Genomic DNA, 17,433 nt, shown 5'->3' on the forward strand with positions numbered 1-17,433 from the left:
GTAGATGGAAGGTAACTTAAGAGAGGAAGGCATTTGCACTTGGAGGGAAGGGTCTTCTGTAAAAGGCAGGATTTGAGCTTAGTCTTGAAGAAAGCCAGAGGCAGTGGAGAAGGCATACAAATATTCTAGGCATGACAGCCAGTGCAAAAGAATGCAGACAAAGCTTGGAGTATCATGTGAGAAGAAATAGCAAGTTAGCCAGTATAATTAGGTTAAAAAAAATGCATGGAAGAGAGTAAAGTGGAAGACTTGAAACAAAAGAAAGGAGAGACTGTAAATGGCTTTAAATGCCACAACAAAACAGGATTTTCTATTTGATCCTGGAAGTAAAAAGGAGCCAGAGGTGAAGGAAGCACAGTGGAGAGGAGAGAAGGTGATGTGACATGGTCAGACCTAAGCTTTAGAAAAATCACTTTGACAGCTGAAAGAAGGATTAGAACATGAAGAAATGTGAGGTGGGGAGATGAGGTAGAAGACTGCTATAATAGACCAGGTAAGAGAGATGAGAGCCAGAACTTGGATGGTGTCTAGTTGAATGAACAGAAAGGGCCCTATTCAGGAGATGTTGTGATGGTAGACACCATAATATTTAATAATGGTTTGAGTATGTAAGGTGAGAATGAGAAGTTGAAGTATTTGAGGTCATGGGTGACCAATAGGGTGTGGGACCCTTAATAGTAAAAGTCAAGTTAGAAAAAGCAAAGGGTTTGAGGGGAGAGAAAATTAGTTCTCTTTTTGGTGTTATTTAATTTGAAATGTCCAAAAGGTATGTATGGTGATGTACGGTTACAGCTCAGGAAATCATCAAAATATGTATCAAAGAACTATAAACATATATATGTACTGCTTTTTGGCCAGAGTTAATCTTAAGTCTTTAAAGTTTTTTTTCAAATTCTGATTAAGTGAAAGAGGACATCTTAATTAAAATTCATACTTTTCTATATTATAACTATTATCCCAAGGCTTTCACTATCCAGTCAACTGCCTAGTTTTTTACATTTTCACACCTGTGTCCAAACTATCTCATAGCCTCCATGCTACTTTCTTCTGTCCCAAATTACAAAAAAGAAACAAGAATAATTTTTGTTAAGGGTGCAGGTCATTTCTCGTTCTAAAATTCTGAAATGGCTTATAATTGCATTCTGAATTAGGCTGGAACTTTAATCATAAATCTGAAGGCCTCCCAACAATTTCCATTATTTATTTTCCCTTTCCATCACTTTTTACCTGACACTTTAATCTTCAGCAACATTCTAGAAATGTCTCTCTGGTTCCAAATCTGGATTGGTCCTTTAAGACATGTTTTAAATTTATTTTCCTTTTTTGAGTTTATACATATTATTCAAAAAGAAAGGATGGATCCATTGCCTACCTGTGTTACTGGAATGTAGAGAGGTTCACCGGTATGTAGCAATGTAAGTTTTCCATGTTGATGTAGGCGTCCTTCTGGCTTTAAACTTGACAATTCTTTGGCCCCTCCTTTCTTTCCACTCTCTTGTCCATTTCCCTTTAGTTCCTCTGTATCACTTAAGCATTCAAAATATTCTTCTTCACTGTCACTCCAGGAATCCCAAGATTTTCCCACCTCTCCCTTTTCCTTATCTGTATCTTTTAGATGATCCTGCCCAGAGGTGTCTCCTGCTTTCCCAGAATCCCCTGCAGAAGCACTAGAAGCATAATCAGAAAGAGTGGACTTTTTCCCTTCATCGCGGGCTCTCTTCCTTTCAATACAACAATTTAACATCTAGGGAAAAGGGAAACAACATTTAAATTTTTCTTAAAAATATATGTTTGTTTAGCTCTCAGCCTCCAAGATATTTTTTTTTCTCTATCCCTTCCATATATTCTGAAAACAATGTCAAGGTTGACAGGGAGCATGAGGCAATAAGCAGTACAATGACCTAATTTTTTACCAGAACACATTCTTTAATAAAATCATTAATTAACACACTGGTTAGAAGATATTTACCTGAAGTTTTTGATGTAGCAAACAACATCTCAGGTCTGGGACTCCATTAGCTAATCTAAGGAAAGACAGCAAAGACAAAAGAACATATTTATAATTTTACTAAAACTATTACTGAATTATGCATTTTTCACAGAATCATAAATTTTTAGTCATATTTAGGAAAAAAACAAGCAAGAAACATTTTAGGTGACAAGAGGACTACATGAGTTAGTGGAGCCTGAAACCTTGGGAAGAGTTACATTTCCAACTCCTGCTACATCCCTGTCTCCATACTACTTAAGCAAACACAAAGCTTCAGTACTCCTCGGCAAACTAGAAAATTCCAAGGTTTAGGATCTCAAGTGAAATTCTTTAGCTTAGTCACCAAACCCAGCAGTAATGGAAAGTTGTTCCACAATTTACCTTCCTAGAATGAATCACTACAAGCATATAGTTGATTCTCAATTATCAGAGAGAAGATCAGAAGGGGGGGAGGGAAGGCCTGCACTTCCTTTCTACCACTCACACAGGTCTCAGGGTTACCACAGGGACCCTAAAACACCAACTCACAACTATGATTCTTGACAAGTGACTAGATCACAGGGCTACCTGCCCTTATCCTAACAGGTCTGAAGATCAGCTTTCCTTGCTGGATCTCAAGGCAAAGAACAGCAATGGACCCAGAATAAGACAAGGTCCCGTTCAGAGTGCCATTTATGCAAGCAATTGAATGTGAACCAAATATTCTCCTTTGTTCCATTATTACCCTTCTCCAATCCTTCCTCCACAAAGATGACAAAATAATCTTCCCCAAGCCCTGCTGCTCTAAAAAAAATTTCATGAGTTCTATGTGACAGGCACTATGCTAAGTGTTAGGGATACAATTAATAAAGACAGTCCCTGCCTTCAAGCTTACAACTGAATGGAACAAGAATTTAGATAAAATATAAATTCCTTAGCCTAGCATTTAAGGCTCTCAAAAATCTGGCTCCAGCTTATCTCCAGTTTTATTCATACTAAGTCTATCTGGTCCAGCCAAATCAGACTATAGCTGTTTCCTAAACTCCATAGTCCATCTTTTACCTCCATGCCTCCCCTCAGGTGGTTCCCCTATATCTTAGAATGTACCTCTACCTCTGTTCTACCTCCCAGAATCCTTCAGTTTCTTCAAGACTCAGCTCAGTAACCACTTCCTCCTATTTGTTAAAGGTTCTCTCTCCTCAAATCATCATAGATTATGGGTTTTTTGGGTACATTCTATGCCTCCCTTTCCACCCCCTTCAGTAAAATAGAAGTTTCTTGAAGGGAGCAGCTTTTAAAAAATGTTTGTATCATTAGTGCCTAAAATATAATAGGCACTTAATAAATGTTTATTTAAGTATCTCTGGGTTATCCATTATTTTAGATCACTCATGCCATGGCCACTCATCTTTATCATGAAGCCAATTATACAAGACAATTTATAAATGAAACCAACTATACATGATCATACACATCCTAAATCTGTATACTAGTTATTTTCCTCACACTAGATGATTAGTGTTGGGATTTTTGAATGGAAGTTCAAACCAAAAATGCTAAAATATGAAATCCTAAAAAGATGTTTTAAACAAAAATCAATATTACTTCTTGTTTATATAAGAGACTATCATTCATTTCAATTAAAAAGAGATTTACTAAACATATATGCAGAAAGAAAAACAAAACAGTTCCTATTCTCAAGGAATTTACAATCCTGGTAGGATTTAACATGTAAAAAGCAGTATACACAAGATTATTTGAGAAGGAAGAGAACACTTAAAACATGGGGGTGGGGAGTGAGTCAGGAATGGCCTTCCCAGAAGAGTTGGTACCTAAGATGAACCTTGAGGGAAGCTAAAAATTCTAAGATTCACAAGTAAGGAAGGCAGGCACTCCAGGTATGAGAAACAGCATGTGTAAAGGCATAAAAATGGGAGACGAAATGTCAAGTTCAGGGAACAAATGCCAGGCTAGTTTAGCTGAGGTGTGACATATGAAGGAGAATGATATAAAATAAATTTTAAAAGGTGAGAGCCATGTTATGGAGGGCTTCAAATGTCAGGAAATAGAGTCTTTGAGGCAATAAGGAGCAAATGAAAATTACTAAGGAGAGAAGTGACATGATCCGATCTGTGTGTTAAGGAATATTAATTAAGCCACTGTGTGATGGCTGGAGAAGAGTTACTGGAAACACTGAAACCAATTAAGAGGCCGTTACAGTAGTCTAGGTAAAAGGTGATTAAAATGGGAAATCAGATGATGGCCATGGGGTGCAATAAAAAAGGATAGAAGAGATTTCGTGGAATCAAACAGAAATCAGATCAGGATGGGGAGGGAGGCAAGGAAGAGAAAGTGAGGGGAAGAGAAAAGTAAATAATGACATTAAGGTTGGGCCCTCAACAGAAATAGGCATATCTAAGTGAAGGATTGTGTTTTGGGGAAGATAATCAGTTGTTCTGGATAATGTTAAGTTGAGATACCAGTCAATGACACAATGAGGTGTGCAGGGAATTGTCTTCGTGTAGAGAACTGACAATGCAGGACTGAAATTTAGGAAAAAAAAATCAGTGATAGATATATAGATTTGGGAACAGAAGTATTTACCCTGGAACCAGAAAGTTGTTTTCCCATCTGAAACGCATTTCAAGGACAAATTCTTGCCAGAGATGTGCCACGCCTTTCACCCCTCCATGGTAGAAATTGATCATACAAAGACATAAAGCCAGTTTGTATGTCAGACTGTCAGAAGGTGCAGATTTGAATTGATTGTAAAGATTCTAAATGTAAAAATGAAAACAAAAAATTTCTTAAAAGCACATATAAAGTATAATAAGCATGAATTAAAGGTTCATTGATTAAAACTTTGACCAAACTAGCATTTACAAGATAGCTAATACACAATAACCTAGCTAATTTATACTTGAGACATATGTATATATGTGTTTATATTATAATATACTTTATTATATATAGATATAAACCTGACATATCCTTGAGATAGGTAAGTCCTAGCTATGAAGAACTGGATGTTCCATCTCTTATTTCATTATGAAGTTTTCTATTTACTTTCTAGCATCTAAGAATAAAGACAATTGTGCAGAAACATTTACTTTCACAAAACATTAAAATAAGAAAAAATTGAGCCTTGAATAAATATGAGATGCTATTTTTTCACTGATGGTAAAATTCTCTCCACCTATAAAATGTATCCATGCCAATTTTATGTAATAAAGGACTCTTATTTCAACTAAAGCATGAGAATTTTCTTGTGGAACTGTATAATAATAAGACAATTTTAAAATATAAAAATTCTTTTAGAAATTTAGGATGGAGAGTGTGTCTCTCCTGGGACTTTCACTGTATCATAACACCACAGATTTAGAGCTAGAAGGGACCCTAGAGGCCACTGACTCCCCCTTCTTCCACCCCTTAATTTTATAGATAAGGAAACTTAGGCACATAGAAGTTAAATGGCTTAACCCAGAATTACACAGCCAGTATAGCTAGAAATTCAAGTTGCAAAAATGCTTTATAATTCAGTCTGTTTAAGTTTATTGCACTTTTAATAATGAGCCCCTAAATTAACTTACATATTCTTCATTATCTGATGAAGGATTATGGTTGCCTGTTGAAGTAAATCCATCTGCTGGTTTATCAGAAGCAGCATCAGGGAATAGGAACTTAAAGGGAGAAAGAAAACAGTGCTTTTAGATTAAATTTTTGGCATTTCATTTCCCATTTCTTCAAGTTTTTACTCACATAAACTAATTTTTGCTGTTTGACTTTTCCTGAATTAAGAAGTAAAATGTTAGAGGGTTCTTATTACATTACATTAACTGGTCTTCTACAACTACTTTTTTTTTTTTTGGCAAGGCAATGAGGGTTAAGTGACTTGCCCAGGGTCACACAGCTAGTAAGTGTCAAGTGACTGAGGCTGGATTTGAACTCAGGTCCTCCTGAATCCAGGTCCAGTGCTTTATCCACTGTGCCACCAAGCTGCCCCACAACTACTCTTATAGAAATGTATTTTTTTCTCTGACAGTATAATAATAACAACTCACATTTATATAGTGATTTAAGGTTTATCTTGTACTTTTGAAATATTATCTTATTTTATTTTCACAACAACCCCTAGACAGTGGTTAAGTGATCTAGTAAGCACCTGAGGCCAAATCTGAACTCAGGTTTTCCTAACTAACTCCAGGTCCAGTACTCTATCTACTGTGCAACCTAGCTGTCCTAAAAAAATAAAAGATATATATTTCTTCATTAGCGTATGAAACATTTGAAAATCAGATGCTTTTTCAGGAGTAAGGATATCCCCTTAGATTTGTTTGTTAGCTGAACAGAAAGTAGACCTAAAATCTTTTCAATTAAGTTTCTATCTTGTAAGAGACCATTGTTTTAAAAGAACATTAATTATGTGATTGGCTGAACTGACTGGATCCTTACAATGCTTATATTCAGAAACAAAGCACTAACAAACAAGGCTAATATCTATAGCCATATGATGCTCTAAAATCACTACTGAATGGAAAAATGCAAATTAAAACAATTCTGAGGTACGAACTCATACCTTTTAGATTAGCTAAAAGGACAAAAGAAGGAAAATGACAAATGTTGAATGGGATGTGGGGAAAATAAGATATTAATGCACTGCAGGTGGAGTTGCAACTAATTTAATCATTCTGTAGAGCAATTTGGAACTATGCCCAAAGGGCTCTAAAACCATGCAAACCCATTGACCTAGCAATACCACAACTAGGTCTGTAATCAAAAAGAGATTTAAAAAAAAACATGGGAAAAGGACCTATATGTATAAATATATTTAAGCAGCTCTTTTCTAGTGACAAAGAATTAGAAATTGAGGGGGGGCCAATCAATTGAAGAGTGGCTGAAAAATTGTGTTATGTGATTTAATGGAATACTATTGTGCTATAATAAATTACAAGCAGGATGCTATCAGAAAAACCCGAACAGACTTACATGAACTGATGCAAAGTGAAATGTCCTGTGTAGAAAATAAGAGCAATACTGTAAGATGATCAGCTGTGAATGACTTAGCTATTCTCAGCAATAAAATGATCAAAGCCAACTCTGAAGGACATATGATGAAAAATGCTATCCACTTCCAGAGAAAGAACTGTGGTATCTGAATACATATTGAAGCATACTTTTTTAATGTTCTTAATTTTTCTTGAGGTTTTTTTTTTTGGTGGGGGGGGGGTCTATGTTTTATTTCACAACATGACTAATATGGAAATTTGTTTTGCATGACATACATTTATGACCTATATCAAATTGCTTGCCTACTCAATGAGGGAGGTGGGGAGGAGGAAGGGAGAGAATTTGGAACTCAAAAATTTTAAAAATGAATGTTAAAAATTGTTTTTACATGTAATTGGGGATAAATAAAATACTTTATAAAAGAAAAGAAACAAAGCTAAGTACTAACCAGGTTCAAACAAGAGGACTAAAGCACATTATGCTGTGAAAGCTCCATTATCCTTTCTTTTCCAAGAGAAAAAAGGGCTAAGGAGCCCCCAGGAGCAATGACAAGGAATAATTCTCCCTAAAAGCCACTGAAGCTCCTAGGTCCTACTTGTCTATTGCTTGGGTATGTCTTCTGAATGTTTTCTCAGAAAATCATCCTCAAGTATAAAATGCAAGCTTTATAAAGTAGCATAATATAAACACTATTTAAGTACCAGTGAAGTACTATATAAGTACTACACAAGAAGTTACTAGCATTTGTATGCTAGCATAATAATATTTTTGAAAAGACTACCACGTACTTACCAAGAGAATAGCATTGAGGACATCGTTATTCAACGGTGACTCTTCTACACCCCTGTGCTTTCGAATCTTCTTCTTTGCACTGTGTACCATATTTGTAACTGATAACTTATGGATTGGAACTGGTGCTGGTTCTGTCAGCTTTGACAGTGCATGAGTTATATCGACAGTTTCTACCCCAAAAAAACCCAAATTAGCATAAATTATAATGTGCATCAGGGTAGGTTGAAAGGGTAAATAAAATGTATGATTATAAAAAGTACTTTAGTCATTCTTCAAAGGTTAGAAAATGCTAAATCAATTGCTTAAGCTTTCTATGTAAGCATGTGGGATTTCAAAGCTCTCACATAATTTTCCTTACTTCGTGTTACATGCAATCCCAATGAATCCTTAATTCATAATACTTTCATTTTAAATATATCCTAAACTTTTTATGTGAAGGCATGATTAAATATTCTTGTAGTCCCCCAAATCAAGCTTCTCAGCTTTAGGGCATAAACTTAGAGAGAAAAAGTTGAGCCATAGAATGTTAAAAGTTTGAGGAACTTGGAAGTCATCTAGTTCAACACCTACCTGAAGCAAGAATCCTTTTTAAAATGCCCCTCGATCTCTGGCCATGCTAATTACTTAGACACCCCTATGTGTGGAGAACTCAAAACATTCTAATTCTGGAGAGTTCTATTTGTTAGGAATTTCCTTATGTTAAATTTCAATCTTCTTCCCTAGAACTTCCCTAAATAATCCTAGTTCTGTCCTCCAGGCTAGGCAGAACAAGTCTAATTCTTCTTCCACAATACAACCTTTGAAATATTTGCAGACCGGGTTTTTTTCTTTTTCTTTAGGTCTAGTTCTTTAAACCAATCACTGTATGACCTGATTGTAATTTTCCTCACATTCCTGATTACCTTCTTTTGAACATGCTCATTTTGTTTAATATTTTGTCAAAAATATAGTGTCTAGAACTGAATGCAAGACTTCTGACCTCCCTCAGTTCATGACAATATACTATGATCAGGTACCTAAAATAGCATTAGCTTTTTTGGCTGCTATGTCACACTGGTGCCATGTACCAAGTTTTTAGTTGAACATTTTCACATAAACCATCTAGTCCTGTGTCTTACACATCATGAATTTGTATAGTAGATTTTATTAACCTAAGCACAGAATTTTACATTTATTCCTATAAATTTCCTCTTATTAAAGCTGTCTCATTATTCTAGCTATTCAGAAACTTTTTGGATCCCAATTCTGTTATTCAATGCATTAACTAGCATTCCCCACCTTTTACACAGATTTTCAACATAGGCCATCTATGTCTCTATCTTTTGATAAAACTCTTGAAAAGAAGAGAAGAGATAATCAGAGCTCTCTAACTCTGTACTACACATATTCCCAATTCAAATCCAAGAACATTTATTAAGCACTTACAATGTACGTGGCATTGTATAAGGAGCTAGGAGCAAGAAAGACAAAACCAACAATCCCTGAGTCAGGAAGGCAGGATCATGTAAACAAATTAAAGATGGGGAGTGGTCTGCATATAGATGATAAAGGAGCCCACAGGAGTTGATGAGATCATCAAGGAAGGAAGTGAATAAAGCAAAGAGGCCCAGTCAGAGCCTTAAGGGACATTCCTGTAGGAGGCAGGAGATGAATGATGAACCCACAGAGGAGACTGAGAAGGAATAGTCAGATAACTACAACTACCAAGGCTGAGCAATATTGCAGAAATCTAGTGAGGAGGTGGTGGTTGACAGTTTCAAAAGTTCTAGAGGTCAAGAAGGAAGACAGAAGTTTTTGCAGCTCAAAGAGCAAAGTATCAATATTTGGTAGGGTCATGTTCATATACCCTAACTTATTCAGCCATTCCCTAGTAACAAGAAGAATGTTGGATACTGCAATTGATTCATCAATTTATATCTTTGGATCTAAACTAGTTATGAATCTCCCAGTTGTAATACTATTCGATCTCCATCTCCCAATTTGTTCATATGGCTAGTGTGGAAGACATTTTAAAAAGGCTTTGCTAGAATTCAGGTATATTACATGGTGATGGCATTTCCTTTAACTTCTAGTGTAATAATCCTGTCAAAACTGGTAGCTTTTATTCCAATGAAAGTTACTTTTTCAAATATACAAAAAAAATAAACTAAATAGAAAGATGCCAAGGTATCAAAATTTCTTAAAGAAAAACAACAGAAGCTGGAATTTGACTAATATAAAATTGTTTACCTCTCCCTTCTTCTTCAAATGTAGATCTTCCAAGAATTTCATCTGTTGATTCCTTTCGCCGGCAAATTTTAAAGAATTCAGTAACAAAATCTCCTATGAAGAAAAATTTGATTAATTAAAAAAAAAATTAATCAGAAAGAAACTTTTTTCAATTATAGTGCTCAAAAGTGACAAAATAGGGGGCGGCTAGGTGGCACAGTGGATAAAGCACCGGCTGTGGATTCAGGAGTACCTGAGTTCAAATCCGGCCTCAGACATTTGACACTTACTGGCTGTGTGACCCTGGGCAAGTCACTTAACCCCCATTGCCCCGTCAAAAAAAAAAAAAAGTGCCAAAATGTACACGTGGAAACAAAGGTAACAAATAACACCTTTCTTCCCCACTACCACCCTGAATCCCACCCTAATCCCTTACCAAAGCAAAAGAGCTTCCCCAACACACTTAGAGATGGAATTTAGTTGCTGCTCCATCCAAACTGGTGCTCTGTGTGAGGCCTTATAGGAGGTAGTGCCTGGGCAGAACTTTGAAGAAAGCTAGAGGTTTCAAGAGGCAGAGATGAACTAGTTTTGATTCCAAGGGGTTAGATGAGGGCATTGTTTATAACAATAATTTGTTTTGTTTTGGTGGAGAATATACATATAAAGAACAGGCATAACCTTTATCTAACACAAATGCCTTACTTTATAGTCAGAATGCAGAACCAAGAAAATTTCAGGGATGCCAAAAGTAACATTTCAACAAGGAAAAATTATTTGTTTATCAGACACACATATTAGTGACCCATCTGGCTATCTCCTCAAACTGTACTCATGGTTTGAGTCCCCCAGAGGGCAAATACTCTCACAGATTTCAAGGTATATTTTGGTATATGCCTCCAGCACATATATCATAAAACTATGTTTCACAAATGTCCACGTTTGAGCTTACCTTTAAAAGTTGGTCAGTGGACAAAATTAGTTCGAAAGCATTTATTACCATGGCATAATGAGAACGGTAGCTAAAAATATTGTATCCATAAACCTTGCCATGCACTTTCCCACAAAGACACACATTATACATTGGAAGAGTAGACCCAAATTTAAGAATAAAATGGTAGTGAGGCACCCATGAAGGGAATGCATGTGGTCAAAGCAAGTCATATTTTTGGTGCTATAGATCCCTTCTTTTCTCATGGAGTCCTCATGGTGTTCTTTGGACACTGGATCTCTGCTGGCAGGTCACCCAACTAGCTACACTAAGATGAGTCTATTCTCAAGTCTGTTTCTCTTCACAATTCAACTCTCATCTGCCAGGGCTACTTTTCTTTTGAATACTTATTCAGTTGTCTTCTCTACTGCCAGAGGTCTCCATCTCTGAAGTTGATTCTTGCACTCAATGCTACTACTCTATATCCATTTCTATTTGAGAATGTGTGTCTCTAATCCCTGGATTGACCTATTTTTTTTTTCTTTTTTATGCTCCAAACTGCTCCCTGATAAGGATGTGGTATCTCCTATTGTTGTATGTAATGGCAAGTGAAAGAACTCTCTCTCCACAAATTCTCCTTTTCCCTAAATTTGTACTTTGTCTTATGAGTTCTACTTGCAGACAGCAAGACTATTAGCTTCCTCCTATTTTATATTGTCTACTGTTACTTTAAGTGAAATTTCTCTATACTCATTCCTTTTTAGAGATAGATGGTACTTAGATCTTTAACTTTAAACTTTCTGAAGCTTAGGAGGAAGCTAATAGTCAATGTCACTTTCCTTTTCTGTGTTTCTACTGCCCTAAACACACGCACATTTATTTCTAGAGCATCCTCCATTGTTTCAGAACTACCTTCACTCAAAACAGTTCTGCTGTCTGCAAGTAGACCTAGTTTAAAAAGATTTTAGTACTCAGAAATCTACACATACACACATAAGTTTGTGGGTATGATTTGCATTTTAAAAGATTTATCATAAGATTCCTTCTAGTAATTTTGAATGATTTAATGTATAAAAATTTTACTTATACCCCAGTTATCTGCTAAAACATACTGTATAAAGTGATATTCAATGTATTTTTAAAAGTATGCTTTAGAGTTCCTAGTATATTTAGCAATGATTAAAAATTCAAATTTCAATTAGTAATTATGTAAAGAAGTATGAACACCTAAAAGAAAGGAATATAACTATAAGATCAGAAAGAGCATCAGAAGTAATTAAATGGAAAAAGAATGAGCAGAGATTCCTTGAAGAACAACCTCAAATGGTTAAGGAACTCGAAGCAATTGAACATGAATTAGCACTGAAAGAAAAATGATAAGGCCAAATAAAAGAAAAGCTTTATAAAGTTTTAATAGTCTTAAAATAACAGGAGGAAACTAAAGAAAAATTTTAAATATTTCAAAATATTGGAAAGAAAAAACACAATAAAAATAGAAAATCTCAAAATATATATCCAAGTAATCAATAACAGACTCTTAGTGGACAACATAATTATATATATATGATGCAAAGCAGGTAAAATAATAACTCAAAAAATATTTTAATTATGCAAATTATTGAAAAACACATAGAACCAAGTGATAGACCAAGAAAAAAAATCAAAATATAGTAATAATAAGGTTGCTGTCAAGGCAGAAAATTTAAGGGAAAAAAATACATAAGAATCTGAGCATCATATTATAGAAAATAAAAGAAAATTTCCCAGAACTGGTGAAAGCATGTGGCACAAAATTAAAGCAGGAAGAATTAGGGGAACATGGAATATTTTATTTCCCATGTCCAGGTCTATGGACAAGGGAAGATTTTATGACCAAACAAGAGATAGAGAGCATTACAGGCTATAAAATGGATAATTGTGGTTACATTCGATCAAAAAGGTTTTGCAGAAACAAAAAGAATGCAGCCAAGATTAGCAGGAAACGGGGGACAAATTTTTACAACAACTTTCTCTGATAAAGGCCTCATTTCTCAAATACACAGAGAATTGAGTCAAATTGCTAAGAATATGAGTCATTCCCCAACTGACAGTCAAAGGTTATGACGAGGCAATTTTCAAAAGAAACCAAAGCTAACTATAGTCATATGAAAACAATGCTCTTAATCATACTGATTAAAGAAATAAACAAATCTGGGTACTGCTTCAGATGGACTAATATGACAGAAAGGAAAAATGATAAATGTTGGAGAGGATATGGAAAAATAGTAACACTATTGGTAGAGTTGTAAACTACTCCAATCATCCTAAGAGCTAGTTAGAACTATGTCCAAAGACTATAAAACTGTGCATACCCTTTTACCCAGCAATACCAATATTAGGTCTATATCCTACAAAGATCAATGAAAAGGAGCAATTTGTACTCCCAAAAATACATACAAACATCTTTTTGTGGTAGTAAAGACTTGGAAATTATGGGGGTGCCCATCAATAGGAGAATGGCTGAACAAGCTGTGGTTGTAATGGAATACTCTTGTCCTATAAGAAATGATGAGCAATATACTCTTTTTTTTTTTGGTTAGGCAATTGGGGTTAAGTGACTTGCCCAGAGTCACACAGCTAGTAAGTGTTAAATGTCTGAGGCCAGATTTGAACTTAGGCCTTCCTGAATCCAGGGCCAGTGCTCTATCCACTGTGCCACCTAGCTGCCCCAGCAATATGCTTTCAAAAAAACCTGGAAAGACATACAAGAACTGATACAAAGTAAAGTGAGCAGAAACACAGTACACAGTAATAGCAATACTGTACGATGATCAACTGTGAATGACTTAGCTGTTCTCAACAATACAATGATCCAAGACAATTCTGAAGGACTTATAAAAACCCTATCCACTTCCAGGGAAAGAACCAATGGAATTTGAATGCAGACCAAAGCATGGTTTTTTTTGGTATTTTAATTGGGGGATAGAGGGTGGGGAGTGCTTTTTTTTGGTTTTGTTTTGTTTTTGCAGTGTGGCCAATATGGAAATATGTTTTGTGTGGCTGCAAGTGTATAATCTATATCTAATTGCCTGCCGTCTCAGAGAGGGGGTAGGAGAGGAAGGGAGGGAAGGAGAGAGAGAATTTAGAACTCAAAATTTTAAAAAACAAAGAGCAAAAATTGTTTTTACATGTAATTTGGAAAAAAAAATTAAATATAAAAAATTTAAGTGGATAGAGCACCGGCCCTGGAGTCAGGAGTACCTGAGTTCAAATCCAGTCTCAGACACTTAACACTTACTAGCTGTGTGACCCTGGGCAAGTCACTTAACCCCAAATGCCTCACTAAAAAAAAAAAAAAATTGCTGGGATTACAAGTGTAAAATAAAATAGTCCCTGACCTCAAGGTACTTGGACATTATGACATTATTAGGGGAAACAATATATACCTACCCACAAATAGCCATAAGATATACATTAAAAAATATGCAAAATGAATATAAAGAAAAAAAGAACACTAGCAGATGAAGGGGGTGGGGAAAGATCATGTAGAAGGTGTTGTCGCAACAGAGCTTTGAAGGCAGATAAGAGATGGAAATGCATTTGTTCCAGCATGGAGGATGGGCCATGCAGAAGCATGAATACAATAGATGACACATCATGTGTAAGGAAAAGCAAGAAGCCTAGTTTGGCTAGAGCACAGAGGGCATAGAGGGAAATAAGTTTGTAGATGTAGGCTCATGTTAGGCTGTGAAGGATTTTTAAAGGGAAGCTTATACTTAAACAGCTCAGGTTTAAACTGTAACCAGGTGGCACAGTGAATAGAGTGCAATGCTTGGAGTGAGGAAGACTCATGTTCAAATCTGGCCTCAGACACTGACTAGCTGTATGACCCCAGGCAAGTCACTTAATCCTGTTTGCCTCAGTTTCCTAACCTGTAAAATGAGCTGGTAACTTTGCCAAGAAATGGGGTCACAAAGAATTGGACACAACTGAAATGAGTGAACAGCAACAGCAAAAAATTTAAACAAGAGGAACTTATGTTTGATCCTAGAGGCATGCAGAAGCCATTGGAATACAGTGAGCAAATAGATAAGAAGTACAACAAAAAATTCATCAAATATTTTGGAACTAGCCTATCAAATCATACAGCATAAATTAAGGAAGAAGGATAGAGAAAATCAAGGATATAGGAGTCATCTTAGATTAAGATTATGTTGAAAATATAATGAAAATACTAATATTACAGATTTAATGCATTACAATAAAACATAGCAATGGGTTATTTCAAAGATTTAGATAGTCATAAAATTAATATGGAAAAACAAATACACAAGGATATAAAATATGAGAGAGAAAACCAATTCAAAGGATCATCAGATGTCAAAATGTACTAAATGGGCTAGGTGGCACAGTGGTCCTGGATTCAGAAGGATCTGAGTTCAAATCCAGCCTAAGACATTTGACACTAGCTTGTGACCCTGGGCAAGTCATTTAACCCTCATTGCCCTGCAAAACAAACAAACAAACAAACCAAAAAAGCAAAAGCAAAATGTACTATACAGGAATAATCACAATAATTCTATGGATTTTAGGGGAAAAAAAAAGAAGCATATAGCATAATGGATAGAGAGCTGACTTCAAAGCTTGGTAGATGTGGGCTCAAGCTCTACTTCTAATGCATACTGATTTTGGTGTTGGGCAAATCTCTTATCCTCTCACTGCCCCAGGAAACTCTCTAAAAGTCTAAAAGTTGCAGAACTAGGGGTGGCTAGGTGGTGCAGTGGATAAAGCACTGGCCCTGGATTCAGGAGTACCTGAGTTCAAATCCGGCCTCAGACACTTAGCACTTACTAGCTGTCTCACTAAAAAAAAAAAAAAAAGAAAAAAAAAGTTGCAGAACTATCATGGATCTACACTGATACAGAAAGTTTCCACACCAGGAGTTCCCACACCTACAAAATCATATCTCCTAGTCAAAATGCTGGAAAAAGAATAGAGAAAAAGCAAGGCAATCTAAATTTAAAAGATGCATCACAATGAAAAATGGGATATATTTGTCTCAACTTTGGGGAAGAAAGGCATTTTTGTCAACCAAACAGAAGAAATTATTGGAGACAAAAATCAATGAGCTGGACAAAACAGAGGTAAAAATGTTTTTGTACGGAAAAAAGCAGTATCTCTAAAGTTAAAAGAAATTATTGGAAACAAATAATTAAATATATATTAGACAAATATTTTACATCCAGAATCTATAAGGAAGTGATATTTACACACACACACACACACACACACATATACTGTTTCTAAAACTAATAATATATTTCTCATAGGAACAATAATCAAAGGAAAAGGAAAAGAACAGATAAATGTCAAAGGAGGAATTACAAATAATCACATTAAAATATAATCAAATTTTCAAATATTCAAAGAAATGCAAATCAAGATGATCTTAAGATATCACTTTCCACCCACTAGAACTGCAAAAATAGCAACAAATTACAAAATGCAATGTTGGTGGGGCTACAGGTAAATAGATATTCTGTTATAATGCTCGTGGGACTGTGACTGATATAATAAACATTTTGGAGAGTAACATGGGTATATATAATCAGAGTGAAATGTATCCTTTTTTTTTTTTTTTAAAGTGAGGCAAATGGGGTTAAGTGACTTGCCCAGGGTCACACAGCTAGTAAGTGTTAAGTGTCTGAGGCCGGATTTGAACTCAGGTACTCCTGATTCCAGGGCCGGTGCTCTATCCACTGCGCCACCTAGCTGCCCCCTAAAACGTATCCTTTTGACCCAGCAATTGTACTGTTAGGACTTTATTCCAAAATATTAAAAAAAAAAATTAAAGAAATGACTCTATATAAAAATACAGGAATCTGTACAAAAAATGTATCATTTCTGTATTTGTAGCAAAAACTTAGAATCTCTATGTCCAATCCCGTATTGGTACATTAATGTAATGGAATATTGTAGGACCATAAAAAGGACAAGTATAAAGCATATGAGGAAATGTGGAAAAAATATATCAAGTAATAGAAAGAGAGCTCAACCAGGCCAGAACGCTAAAGACATTGACGACAACCATATATAAGAAAACAAAAAGGAAAGAAAACTAAAGAAGCAGAACCTCAGACACAAAAGCATTTTCTGCTTGTTTGTTCTTTTTAAATTCATTTGGTTCTCCTTTGTTAAAAGCTAAGGATATATGTAAGGTCTTATTCTTTATCTTGTGTTTATTTAACTGTCATTTTAAGTGCTTATTAAAATAACTATAATTTAAAAAAACCAACAGAATGGCTAGAATTTGACTAGTTCAAAAAAGGAACCAAAGGTTATTCTAAGGTTCTAGGTTTAGAAGATGGAAGAAGAGTGAGGGGAAATATTCAAGAAAAAAAAACAACAGTTCTTCTTACCTAGCAAACATTGGGGATTGTCAGCTTTTCGAACCCTCACAGACCAATGAGGAGCTTGAATAGGATCCAGATCCCTAAAAACCATACAAATATACTAATTATGATTATTTTACGAGTTCTAAAAACATATC

At 35.4% G+C, this 17,433-nt stretch overlaps 1 protein-coding gene across 3 annotated transcripts in view; it reads right to left on the minus strand.

Annotated features, from left to right (window-relative positions):
• Positions 1-17,433, minus strand: part of RAB3GAP1 (RAB3 GTPase activating protein catalytic subunit 1) — a 95,762-nt gene that overhangs the window by 21,102 nt on the left and 57,227 nt on the right. For all 3 annotated transcript variants that reach the window (XM_043992025.1, XM_043992026.1, XM_043992027.1), the window contains 7 exons: positions 17,303-17,376; positions 9,998-10,090; positions 7,769-7,938; positions 5,560-5,649; positions 4,574-4,746; positions 1,970-2,024; positions 1,373-1,744 (listed from right to left, as the gene is read on the minus strand). In XM_043992025.1, the coding sequence (XP_043847960.1) occupies positions 1,373-1,744; positions 1,970-2,024; positions 4,574-4,746; positions 5,560-5,649; positions 7,769-7,938; positions 9,998-10,090; positions 17,303-17,376 (1,027 nt within the window). The remainder of the gene's footprint in view (positions 1-1,372; positions 1,745-1,969; positions 2,025-4,573; positions 4,747-5,559; positions 5,650-7,768; positions 7,939-9,997; positions 10,091-17,302; positions 17,377-17,433) is intronic.

Source organism: Dromiciops gliroides, chromosome 3, assembly GCF_019393635.1.
Source record: "Dromiciops gliroides isolate mDroGli1 chromosome 3, mDroGli1.pri, whole genome shotgun sequence".
Classification (NCBI taxonomy): domain Eukaryota; kingdom Metazoa; phylum Chordata; class Mammalia; order Microbiotheria; family Microbiotheriidae; genus Dromiciops; species Dromiciops gliroides.